The following is a 13,462-nucleotide window of genomic DNA, read 5'->3' on the forward strand; positions in this document are numbered from 1 at the left end:
TCAAACTCAGTGGTACCAACCAGCTATAAAAAAAATAAAGCTATTATTCGCTGCTACCAGATTTTAATGCCATTGGTCTCCACATCTGCCATCTTTTGGTGAGCAGCCAATCAGAAAATAGTTAAAAAAAAATTCAGAAATGACTAAAGTGTACATACAGTAGACACTTCATTTGAAGTGATCTAAAATTCAACTGTGCGAAGTCATCGAAAATTATACTATGCCGACAGTCTTATGCGTTACGAAAATTAACGCATTTTTATTTATATCTACAATGCACAATAAGCTGTATGTATAAAAACGCACAGAAATATAGATATATAATTATGTATACTTTTTTTTAACTTAAAATTAATAAAACGTTGTATGTAGTAGTTCCAATATTTCAAAATTATTCCAAGGAACAAGTTGCAATAAGTGCTGTTGTTAACTGGAAGGTATAGACTTAAAAATACTGTGACGTTCCAGTGCTTGTAATTCGACAAGGATGGTTGCCACAGCATGTCTCAATTGATGAAACTTTGCTAAAGATAATTCAAATGTCACACTTTCGCCAGTATTGAAGATCCATTCCATTATAATATTCGGTTCTAGTACTCTATTTAATAAACTGCAATGTAAAAAAAAATTGATTAAGCAACATCATCTTTAAAATATTATTTTATAATTGCCTATTCAAAAACCATACATACTTGGATGAGATAGTAATATCAATACGCCATTTACAGGATACAAATTGTGGATAAAACTTAGTTCTCTGAATCAAACCTGATAACAGATCAGCTTGTTTTGGACCATAAATCACTGAGGATAAATCTTCCACACATTCTGGATTCAATCTGTAATATGAGTATTGCATAACTAAGGTATTCTAAATTAAAAAATATTTTTATGTATTTCTATTTTATTCAGAAAACAGACAACTCCTTAAGTATGATTATTACATAAAAAGAAAAAAAAATTTATTATAAAGTACAAGCTATAAAATCTGGTATATGTAGATAAAGAAACTTACTTCAATTCTTCTAAGCATTGCTTGAATTCAACAGGCTTGACATTATGGCATTGTAACCGTAGGTGTATTTTTAAAATTGTCAGAATAGCGGCATAATATTCATCTACATGTTCCTCAGGTATGTTATATTTTTTGCTTATTCGTTCCAATATACCTTCCTCTATATGCTCCAATTCTATGGCCTTGACTGCAACTAATTTTTACAAAAATTATTTTGGAAACATACATAATTTTTACATAATTTATTTTATATATACCTGCAAAATTATATCAATAATTATATTTAGTTAGCACAATTTTAATTTTGGTTCAAGAAAAGTAAACTTACGTTGTATGAGAGGGCGTGCAAATGTTTTTTTTAGTCCTGCAAGATATTTTGTTTTGGTCCCTAATGCACTGGAGAGTTGAGCTTGAAGAAGAGTTGTCATTTTTGTTATATCAAATAATTTTGATAAATTTATATTGACAACTCAATCAAAATCTTTTCAAAGTCTGCACCAGTCTAGACCATGGGAAACAATAGGAAAATGTAGCTTGATAAAGCTGAAAGAGTCAAGGAAACTCGGCATTTTATCTACATGGTGGACATTATTAATACCGCCACCTGTTGTTACTTGATTTTATTACATAGCAAGTTTTTATGTGATAAAGAAAACGATTTACAAATAGTACGTATAAAATATTATTCTTTTTTCTTTCTTGTTTTTTTTGTTTTGATTTTCTACAACTTCTAATATTACAATTTTTCGTCACAAATTATTAATATAATTTTGATATCTACATGATTATACTATCAATAACAAAACTTAACCTCTTATTGTATAATAAATTATAATAAACTAAAGTAAAAATAAATTTTATCAAGTAGTGTCGCTGCTCTCTAATAAATGACGGCAATGGGCATAAATGATGGCATCGGATAAGTAGGCGGCTAACCGTTTCCTCTTCCCCGCTAGAGCTTTAACCTCTTGGCCCTATCTTTCAACTCCTTGACTCTCACAAAAGGAAAATACAGCCAACCATAGAAACGCAGTTTATCGATTATATCTACATAAGGTATTATACATACACATGCATACCGCTGTAAATGGAGCCAATGATCTCCTCGGCACTTGTTGGCGTTCACTTATAATAATTATCTTTATTTTACAAAAATAAAGATCAAACTGGAAATGATTATCTAAAGCCAACAATCCGACTTAAATTTTGTTTAATTCCAAACTCGTATACCTGCAGGTTTTTGAAAACTTACAAAAACATGCAAACAATAAATATACACATTTAATTTTCACTTATTCGTAGTAATGCAAGTGCTTTTACTACATTTTGCCTTTGATTTTATATCGAGTTTAATTGTGGAAACGAGACTTATAGGAATGAAATATCAAGAGATGGTCAATAACGACAAAATATTCTTCTATTATCAGCGTACGTTGTAGGCGATAAAAAAATTTATTTAGTGTCAATGACTGGTAATAACACCAGCGATGTTGCAAACATCATGAAATCTGTTACTAATGCTCATCGTAAAAGTTTTTAATTAAAAAATTTAGGTGGAATTATTTTTAGTAATAAATATACCATTTGTGCAATGAATTGATCCATAGATAGTAATACATACTTAGCAGAATCAATAATGACAAATCGTTAGTTATAAGACTATAGAATATCGTAACTTGATTATCTTATTCATATTAATATATAAAATCATAATTAATTTCAGTGTCTGGAGCCTAATACATGGCAAGAAAATCGAAGAGGTTCCCTGATATACTTGGTTGAAGTCAAAGCTAGCATCTGACCGTGTGGCCTAATGGATAAGGCGTCGGACTTCGGATCCGAAGATTGCAGGTTCGAGTCCTGTCACGGTCGCAGTTACTAATTTTTTTTGCACGAAACATTTTACACATTACATTTATTCTTCTAATTGGACAAGTTATTTTTTTAACGTTTTGCGATGAAAAATTAAAGGTACGTAAACATTTTTGCTTAAAATTAATTTATGATTATAATTTCTAATTATAATTTATATTAATTATGCGATTTATTAACGATATAGTTTAAAATAAAATTATTGGTAATTTAATTTCAGGTTTTCTTAAGACGTCACAATACTTTTAAATGTAGTATTTATATGAAGTAATTAATTACAAAAAATTTTCAAGAATAAATAATATAATAAGCAATAAAATAATAAAGGTTTAGAAGAGCCTTCGCAATATCGACTCTTATGACATTATCAGAAAAGGTCGAGAACTTTTCAAATCATTGTTGATCGTCTAATAGCTTTTAAATTATAGTAGCCTAATTATTGGTAGCAAAATGTCATCACAACTCAATTATCACATAAAATTGTGATACGACAATTTTTAGGATAAACTATTTTTTGTAACATACGTTACAAACATTTTACATTCAAACAAATCAGGTAAATATCCTTTACTCTTATTTATCACTAGAATAAAGCTCGATATTCTTATAAAATTATTTTACAAGCTGTTCTTTATCTCGGGTAAAGATGTTTTATTATTTAAAAATTATAAGTTAATGATATCTTTTAGGCTCTACAATATAATTGATTCGCCGGCAAAACTCGTCAAGAACCTTCGATAGCTCAGTTGGTAGAGCGGTGGACTGTAGTTGGAGTGATTGAAGCAGATATCCATAGGTCGCTGGTTCAAATCCGGCTCGAAGGAAATTTTTGGTATTCTTTTTTTGTTTTCTACTAAAATATATTTATAAAATTAATCTTTTCAAATAACTTTTTTTTAAAAAAACAATTTATATTTCTTTTTATATTATAAAATCAATTTTTTTAATTACAATTTCCGTAAAAGACAATTATGCTTTTCAAATCTATATCAATCATCTAGTATTGAAAAAAATTATTTTAACATAGCAGTTTATTTTTTATAAATAAATCAAGATTGCTTCGAATTTCTTGTTCCATTTAGCGTGACGCTAATTCTGCGTCACGTTTGATGCTTATCCATTTATCTATTTTAGGAATTGGAACCCTTGGTGAGGGTGCGCCGCTCCTTTTTGTCTAATCAGAGCGAAGTGAATTAGCCCTAACACGAGACCGCTCCTAAATATTGTTCATGTATCGCGTAGGTTGACGAAACTTTTCAACTTTTCCATTTTCACGTAAGTTTGACCTAGTCTCAAGTATCGTGAGAATTAGAAAGTCGATACAATTCGTTTGTATCGCATCTTTTATTATTGTTCATATCATGAGAAGATTTATCATAGTTTCCTATTACGTCATTCTATTATAATCAACGTAATAATGTATATTTATGATTTTTATCATATTTTAAAAATAAATCTAATTTTTTATAAATTACATTGGTAATGGAACGATAATGATTCCACTGTATTTTTTTTAATTTCTACATTTTATAAATATTTTATAGTATTCAGTAGCAATTAATTTATGATTTACATTAATTAATATTAATAATAGAAAGGGAGAAAATTTATCTCAGATCGAGTAATTATAATATTTTAGTTCTGTATTTGAATCAGAGTTGAAACAATACTTTTTTAAATTCATATTATTTAATTGTATAAAAAAAAGAAAAAAAAGATACATTAAATTTTTTCATTTAACGTGTTGCTCAGTTACTTTTCGCTGAAATTAAAAATGCATAGAAAGATATATTCTCCTCGTTGTGCGACGCAAGTTCGAGGGAAGCACGTGCTGCCATCCTCCTGACGTCTAATTCGGGGGGGGGTGGCGGCGCGAGGGATGGAAACACGTCAACGATACGTCGCAACGGGACTTACGAAACCAATTGCGCTGTAACCCATGACGTACGTGCGAAGATTTTATCGTGACGAATTAATTAGGATAATTGTAACTAAACGTAAAGTCGAACGTAACGTTTTTATTACCTCGTTCTTTCGTAAATTATAAAATTGGTACTTATTATCGACGATGCACGATTAACTTAATCAATAAATATTGACAAGTTACCTTAATTACTTCATAAAATTATTGCAATAAATGTTGACCAGCTAGTTGCCCGAAAATCAATATATTTTCATATTTATTAAACACATTAAAATCTTAAAATACCGTCACATTTATATTTATCTCATTTCTTTATTTTAATAATACGTAGACGAGTATTTTCTTCAAGAAGTTTGCATTTTTAATTACAAGTATTTTATTTTACGAGTTATATCATTCATTTTTACAATTCGTAATTCATTGTTATATACATTTAACGTACTCTCATCGTTATCTTTTTTCAGTATCAAATCCCGGCGTACCCTCGATGGTATCGCAAGCGCGATTATCCCCGCGCAGTCGTGTCGCGTCATCGGGCAGTGCGCTTGTGCGAGCCAAGGACGTGGCGGTGAGGAAGAAGGCGGTGATAGAGGGCGAGCGCGAGGACGTGGACGCGGTCACCGGTGCAGAAGCCGCGGGGGAAGAGAGAGAGAGCGACGTCGAAATCGCGGCGGCCGGCGCGGCGCGGCGCTATAGGGGGTGAGAAGGGGGTTGACGGCGCGGCGCGGAGAGCCGTGAACTCGTCCGTTCGGCGCTCTCTCGTCACTCTCGTGCAGTCTGACGCCGCCGGTCGCAACGGGCCCACGCGTGCAATCGCCAGTCGCACATTCGTAGGAGCAGTTGGCGAGGGAAGCTCGCGGCACCGGAAGCGCCGAGACCTCGACGGGAGCGCGACCGGAAACACCGACACCACGACGAAGCGCGATCGGAAGCGGCCCGAGACCTCAGTAAAGCGTGACGAGAAACGGCGAGATCCTCGGCAGTAAGCGCGACCGGAAGCGGACCGCCAGTGGAGTCGCGGGAGAGCTCGGAGACAAGTGAGTGACCACCTCCGAAGGAGAATCGGGAGTTGGATCACGCGGATCGGCGCTCGATGCCGCCCTGGCGCGGTGGTGAACCGCGGTAGTATCAAGAGGACGAGCGACGCGGATGCGCAGGTAAGGAGGATGGTACGAATGATCGCTTTTGGAGGCACCACACCTCGTGGAGATTGCGATATCGCCGGTGACCAGCCGCCCCCCGGTTTTCGTCACGTAATGGCGTTGATTGGGGATCGATTTTGCGCGTGTCGGGGTGTCCGCGGCCTGGCCTGCCCCCCGTTCATGTTCGCCGAGGGGGTTTCGAGTTGCTCGACGTGGACTGCTGCCGTCCAGGCCGGTAGCGGATCGATTCTCGCGCGGGGGAGGGGCGAGGGGCTCGCGAGCGGGAAGCGAGCGGAAACGGGGGCAGGGGCGCACCGTGTGCGTGGGTATTACGATGTGCATGTGTGTATATATAACATATATATATATATATATATATATATATATATTTATATACGACTGTGTTTGTATGGGTGTGTTAGTTCGGGAGTGACTTCGAGAACGAGTCTAGGGTTGGGAATGGTCGTGAGCAAGGTGAACTGCCGGCTAGGACTGCGAGAAAATTAATCCGTCGCTTCTCACTTTCGGGGTGAACCCGTTTTCCGTTCTAAAGTCTTACCGGCGACTTCCGGTTGTTTAATTTTGCTCACCCAGGTGTGAGAGCGAGAAAGAAAGAGAAAGACGAGGAGAGAGGAGGGGCAGAGAGAATCGAGGGGTGGCGTTGGACTTATTGTCGCAGTGGTTACAGTGTGCAATGCCTGACGACGAAACGCTGCATCATCCCGTTGACGTATGAGTCTCCGATAAGGTCGATCTCGAAGTGGAATTACACCCTTCAGGAGGGTGAGCTGCAATGCCCGCGCCATTCGCTATTGCGTTACAATCACTCAGACTTGTGATTTTTCCCAAACCGTATCTCGCAGACTAATTACTGTAAATTAGAACCGAACGTGATTGTCGCCTGATCCAAAAAAAATCGGCCACCTCAAATTTTAACTTTTCCAATTGCCACAAATTATGATAGAATGACTGTCGCAAATACATTTACCGGACAAACCGAGGCTGGAAAATGATGGCCGCGGATCCTGCACAAGTTAAAACCACAAATATTGCAACGCGCACAAGAGTCGACTGTTTCAATTTTTAACTTTTGCTGTGGCTCGACTTAATTTTTCTTGACGATGAACTGCTGCTATTCCAGCTATGTGTATAATTAACTTATTTCTATATTTAGATCTGACAGAAGTTTTCCCTGTGAGCACAATATTCCTAGAATATCGTTATTATTATTATTATTATTAACTGTTAATAATATTTTAGGAACGTCATACGCATACAAGGTTTAGTCCAAAATGATTACATATTGAGTTCGCCGATTACGCTGTACCATAAATTTATATTAGATTGGTTTGTTTCCCAACGGGATCGTTTCCAGTGACATCGAACTTCTTCGTGTTATCTTCACGAAAACGTATGGTAAAAATACATATATATGTACATGCGTATTTATATCCTTCCGGGTGAAAGCCGCAGACGTCGCGGTATAGCATCAATTCGCATGCATGATTTTCTCATTAGGGCATTAATTCACAAGCATTGAATAAGGGAGTAAATAAATTAAGGGGGAAAAAATCCAGTTAGGTAAAAGATTTTCTAAATATTTTAAATATTAAAAGTAATGATCGCGAAAAATAGAAAACTGTTTATTATGAAAATGGTGACCGTGATACTTGGATTTTTTTTTTAGCGCTTATCTATCACTTATCTTCGCTGTGCTTACTCATATGTATCACGAAATTGATACTACTTGAAAATGAAGAATTCATCGTTCAAATGGTGACCATACCTTATTCGTAAAAATATATTATCAGTGATAACGGTAATGTTTCTCAAAACTAAGCCGAGTAAGATATTTTTTTTTTTACGTTGTAATTTATTTAATGACGCTATTTCTGAGTGAAGCAAAGGAAAATTAGGTCCTATTAATTTGAATTAATTATAATTTGTGAAATCGTTGACTTTTCTATACAGAAGTCCAACGTATACAAATGATACAAGCAAATTTTTTGATAATACATTTTCTTTAAGCTTTCATGAAGTTGTTGGATAACATAACAATTAGTAATTTTGAAAAATTGTGAATATATCAGATGATAGTGATATATTTACATCTTCCATACTTTTGTCAACTTTAACTTCACATTTCTCAATAATCTCACGTTTATCTTTATTACTCATGTGGAATCACTGTTAAAATTTACGCATTACTCAAACACAGACCTGCCCGAGAAGGCAATTTCTTGAAATATTTATTTCTCTGAACGGGAATAATTAAAATTTGTATTGTTTGATGAAAATTTAAGAGTAACGGCCGGTTGTTCCAACTTTCTGGCAAACTCGCCTATCAATTAAACACATGTTTATCTTTACGTAGTTAAAAAAAAAAAAAAAAAAAAAAGAGAATAAAGATAGACGCACGATTACCTGATAGACGAACTTACCTGAAAGTTGGAACAACCTATTTTTAATCTTATTTTTATTTTTTCTATAAATGCTTTTTGCAACTCATCAGCAATGCACGCAATATAGATAGTTAGAATCTAAAAAGAAAATTAATTACAACGAAAATTCGGTCTTGAAAGATTAATTCGTGTTCTACGAAGCTGTTAGGCGCGAAATTGAAAGAAGCAACTGGGAATATCTCACCGACTCATCTTTCGCGCGCACATGTCCCGGTTGTTGCACCATTCCGAGGTACGACTGAGTAATCATTGAGGCTCGCAGAAACGTAATAGGAATGTCGCTTTCGTTCGCGAACAAAAATAGTCGTCGGCCGCGTCAACTGAACTTCTCAGCCCGACTCCGAGTCCCCTCGACGTTAATCACGTCACAGTTCGCTCTTGATCCCTCGGATCAAACTCTTCTTCTTCTTTTTTTTTTTTTTTTTTCAAACTCAAAAATACAAAGAGCAGACGTTGAAATAAAGAGGGATTGTTTTTAATCCCCGCAAGGATTACGTCCTGTGAACAACGCGAATCGTTTATTAGAAGTGAAAAATTTTTTGTCGCCTAGATAAAAATGTCCAGCGATTGTACGTGCTCGATTGCCAGCAGTAAAAGCAAATAGAAATGCGCTTAGATAATTGATTTTTTTATTTAATTGGGTTTTCGCGTTTAAATTACTTTGTAAAATATGTTGCAAAATGTATATTTAAATATATATTTAAACTAATAGCACACTGGGAAAAAAAATATAGTTACTTTTGGTCTCAAATATAATTTTAGAATATTTCTAATGACAAATATGATTTACTGAGATATATATACATACATACATACATACATATATGTATAATTGAGTTTATCTTGTCCAAAAGTAACTATATTTTTCTTCTAGTGTACCAGGTATAATGTTACTCCAGTCACACAGTGAATGAATTTAATTCTCCATCCAGTCATTGCAATGCTAAATTAAGTTTTGGTTTGGAAACTGATCAGTTGTATCAACAAGCATTTTATAGGCATTAGCCATGTCTTATTAATATTTTACTAGTGCTTTCCTGTTGTTTTAACCACCATTGTAGCAGTAACTGAACAACTTCATACATGCGCTTCTATATTTAAACTTTTACACTTCCTTGTACATCTTAATTTCCTTTGTTGGCTTACTATTAACGTAACGTAGCATAAAATATTATACAAAATGTTTCTTCCAAACTATTGGAGATTTTCATAAAAATCATCGTCGCTCTCGTCTCTCTCTATTTTTATTTTTCCCCATCTTTCGGTTTTCTTCTTGCTTTTCTGTTGCGAGCCATTCGCTGGGTGAATCGGGCCTAACGAACCGCGTTTACGAGGTCGGAAAAAATCGATCGCCCATCGGTATATTCGCCATCCGTCGTATTTGGGTATGAAACTCTTCGCCGGCCTTTCTCCTACACGCCTCTGACCCTTTTCCGCTCTTTGATCCTCGCCGGTCGATAGACGCCGACTAGTTGTTCGCAGTTGCTCCATTCTTTCCTCTCTATCTGTCGTTCCTTCGCGAGCACACCGTCGACATGCCAGCACAGACGATGCATAATTAATTATTATGTGCAAAGCGTAATCGTTGAACATCGGAATCAAAACAATCTGAACGGTAATGAATTAAACATTCGTATAAAGTTATTTAACTGGCAAGATGTTTAGGTATTTATTACTTGACGGACGTTGAGTCATTTTCTACTCGATAAAATGTTTAATATTGCAATAAAGTTCTTTTTTCTTAAATACGAATTTAATGTCGTATAAAGCTAGTTTAACGCAGTAACAAGAACGCAAATTGATCATCTGCGATTACTACATTTATCTTTGACTGTTTTCAACAGTGTCTGAACACCAGTCCTGAGATAATTGCTGCCTCGATTAGGTGTCTTACGACACGAGAGATAGACGTTCAGAAGTTTGGCAGGGTTCTCTATAACGTGGACCAAACGAAGCGATGGCAGATAATGGGCGATACACGTGGAAGAGAGCGGTCTTCGGGTGGGACGCGGGTCGAATTTCGCCATGTTCTCCAACTTGGTCCGGGCAAACGGGAAAACGGATTCGGTTGAGTTTTCATCGCAAGTTGTCGGCTGAAAATCAGGTCGCTTGCTTGCCAGCGAAGTGTACAATAACCATTCGTCATTCGCGAGGATAAGTGCACGCGTATACATATAGATAACATCTGGAATGTGAATATCGCGCGGGCCACTGTTACGTATCGCGCCGCGCTGTGTTTAATATAATCCATCCACGTATCTTTTGACATTTCTAGATCATTTGCAATATCCAGACGCCGGTTTTGATGCGCGACATCTGGGGATGATCGATCTTGCAATTTTGTAATGCAGCATTTTTAACAGTGACAGTGGCAACGTTAAAAGCCAGTTGTTCGAATATTTTGGTAACTATCGACCCGGCTGAACATGCATCTGTTTTTATCTTTCTTTCTAAATGAATAAAGACGCACAGTATATTGCCTGTGTCAGGTAAAGTTACCAAGAGGTTGGAACAATTGGCCGTAACAGTTGATTGTTCCAGTTTTCGGGTGAGTTAGTCAATCAGGTAATCATGTGTCTGTCTTCATCCTTCTTTCTAAATAGATGAAGATGTACAAGTGTTTACCTGACAAGGTAATTCGTCAGGAAGCTCGAACAATTGGTTTTAATACGTTTTCATACATCTCAAGTTATTATTGTAAAACGTACTGCTTTCTCCGACGGTAATCTTTGGAAGTTGAGGAATCGTAGAATGATTATGATGTTTTAAAGCTTGTTACTGCGTCATAATCGTAACGCTTTTAATTGAATATTTTTGCCCGTAGATTTGGGGAACATTATGAATTGTTACACTTTTAATTTGTTGTTTCAGAAAGTGGGTCACTGTTATTTGATAATTGAGTTATTATAGCATATCGAGAATATAAGAATAAAAACTAGATCATTGATTTTAGCCAGTGAAAGATATTACTTTGTGAAATAATTGTATTTTTTGCCGTTCTTAAAGAATATTTATTGAGAAAACCAGAGACGTACGTAATGCTTCACAAAAATATGAAGTGAAATTACTTTGTTTATATTTAAATAATTTTGATTCTTTTTTTATTTACTTATAATATTGAAATATATGGAAAGTAATTTTTAGAGTAATATATTTATATTAATATGCATGAACTATTTAACATTTAGATTAAAATATACATATATATACTAGAAGCAATGTTAGCGTCAGAATTAACTTTCTGCTTTATTAAAAAGTTCATTCTTTTCAGTGATATTTTGTAAAATATTTTGCGGTATAAAGACGGTAATTAAAAGACAATTTTCCTGTAGTTAGGGAGTTAATACTTTATGCCAAAATTATTAGCTATTACAAGCAATTTGCACGGTATTGATGTAAGAGGGATTAAAGGGCTCAAGGGTGCGATTAAACGATCCGTTCTTCGAGGTCGCGGGGTGTGACGACGCAACCAACGTCATCATCTCCGCCAATATTCTTTTCATCTGTCAAGGACGAGAGTTCGTTGTCTAGACAGATAAATCGACGGCGAAGTAACGGCTCTTCAAACGCGACGGGACGCATAAATGCCGAAGCATTTGATGTCAAAAGGGCACGGGCAGGTGTATAACGACGATGCCATTGATAGAAAGAGATTTGATGGCGGGCATTTGTGGAAGAGATTAAAGCACGGGATCAAAGCGAGATAAGCAGATCCTGTCGCCGGCAGAAATTCTGCCGAATACGGATCGATCACGAAATCGTAGAATCATTTCAATTGCTTTACGTCCGTTTCTCTCTCTCTCTCTCTCTCTCTCTTTTTTCTCCCGCAATTTTGTTTTATACAAAATAAAATTTGCGTCAACTCGTTTCAGGAACAATATGCACTTGGAGAAAACAAAAGCAGTTCTGGCGACTGTAATGGGATAATTATGAATTTTAAATCAGCTGGTAGATTTTATAAAATCAACAGGACAAAAGTGGTACCGTGAACTATTATAACTCTTTAGTCAGAAAACCTAAATTCGACGTAAAGCTAATTTAACTCTATAAGTACATTAAAGCTCTAATTGAAGTTTCGCTTGTATTATTTAAATAAAATAATGATAAAGTTTTATATTTTGAAGTATTTTAATATAATTAGAGTACAAAATTTTATTTCATAAATAAATAGATAAGCGTGAGATACAAAATAATTTTGAAGAAGATGAATTAAAACGATAATAGTGCACTTAACTACATTATACGCATATAAACAGGTAGAAAAGTTTTATATATATATATATATATATATATATATATATATATATATAAAAAGCGGGCGTAATTACGTTCAGTGTGTTGTAACTCGTGGAAGAAGATAATCACCTGATTAATGTTTAAATTATAATTTGTATAATAATGAAATACATTTACACGCCGGCTTAATTAAGTTTGTCGTAATTCATCATACTTTTGTGATGCTTATCTTAATAAATTTATTGTCACAATTTATTTTCCGTGCCCGTGAAAACCTCTTGCTTCTCGAAGAAAACAATAAAACCCCACCGCTTTTGTGCACGAACCCTTCTGAGCACCCTCTCAATTGCAATCGCATTGGCGACATCCTGTCTGTAGTCCTTACCGCAGTCACCCTCGTGTCGTGGGGTGACGACCTCCCGTATCCGCTCGCGTTTTCCCCTTACATTTCAGATTTATTATTTATTAGATAATGACGAGAGAGAAGGAGTGTGTATATCTCGAATGCGGTAGAAAAAAGCGGTCTGATTGATTGAAAGTTTTTTTTCTTCTTTTCGTTATTCGATATTGAATTGTTTTAGTATTTTGTATAACACTTTTATATAATATAATTATTATAATAATTCAGTATTTAGTATTGAACTTTACATTTTGTATAATTATTTAATATGATAAAAGTATTAAGAAATTTTCCGTACAACTTTAAATGTTTTTTTTTTGAAATTATTGAACGATTTAAATATACTAATTATCAAATTTCTCTTATTTTGCAGGTAAAACATTCTACAGTTTAACAATGATCTTCTTGCGG

At 35.2% G+C, this 13,462-nt stretch overlaps 1 protein-coding gene and 2 non-coding genes across 3 annotated transcripts; 2 read left to right on the top strand and 1 right to left on the bottom strand.

Moving 5' to 3' along the window:
• Positions 1–232: 232 nt before the first annotated feature.
• On the bottom strand, positions 233–1,603 carry LOC139104582 (COMM domain-containing protein 5). Its single transcript, XM_070660155.1, has 4 exons — positions 1,344–1,603; positions 1,016–1,208; positions 693–839; positions 233–610 (listed from the first exon to the last, which is right to left on the bottom strand). The coding sequence occupies exons 1-4, from the start codon at positions 1,441–1,443 to the stop codon at positions 427–429; spliced, it is 624 nt and encodes a 207-aa protein (XP_070516256.1). The 5' UTR covers positions 1,444–1,603; the 3' UTR covers positions 233–426.
• A 1,211-nt stretch (positions 1,604–2,814) lies between these two features.
• Positions 2,815–2,887, top strand: Trnar-ucg (transfer RNA arginine (anticodon UCG)). Its single transcript has one exon. It is a non-coding gene; the product is annotated as a tRNA-Arg (tRNA).
• A 731-nt stretch (positions 2,888–3,618) lies between these two features.
• On the top strand, positions 3,619–3,711 carry Trnay-gua (transfer RNA tyrosine (anticodon GUA)). The gene is made up of 2 exons: positions 3,619–3,655; positions 3,676–3,711. It is a non-coding gene; the product is annotated as a tRNA-Tyr (tRNA).
• Positions 3,712–13,462: the final 9,751 nt, after the last annotated feature.

Source organism: Cardiocondyla obscurior, linkage group LG01 (genome assembly GCF_019399895.1).
Source record: "Cardiocondyla obscurior isolate alpha-2009 linkage group LG01, Cobs3.1, whole genome shotgun sequence".
Taxonomy (NCBI): Eukaryota; Metazoa; Arthropoda; class Insecta; order Hymenoptera; family Formicidae; genus Cardiocondyla; species Cardiocondyla obscurior.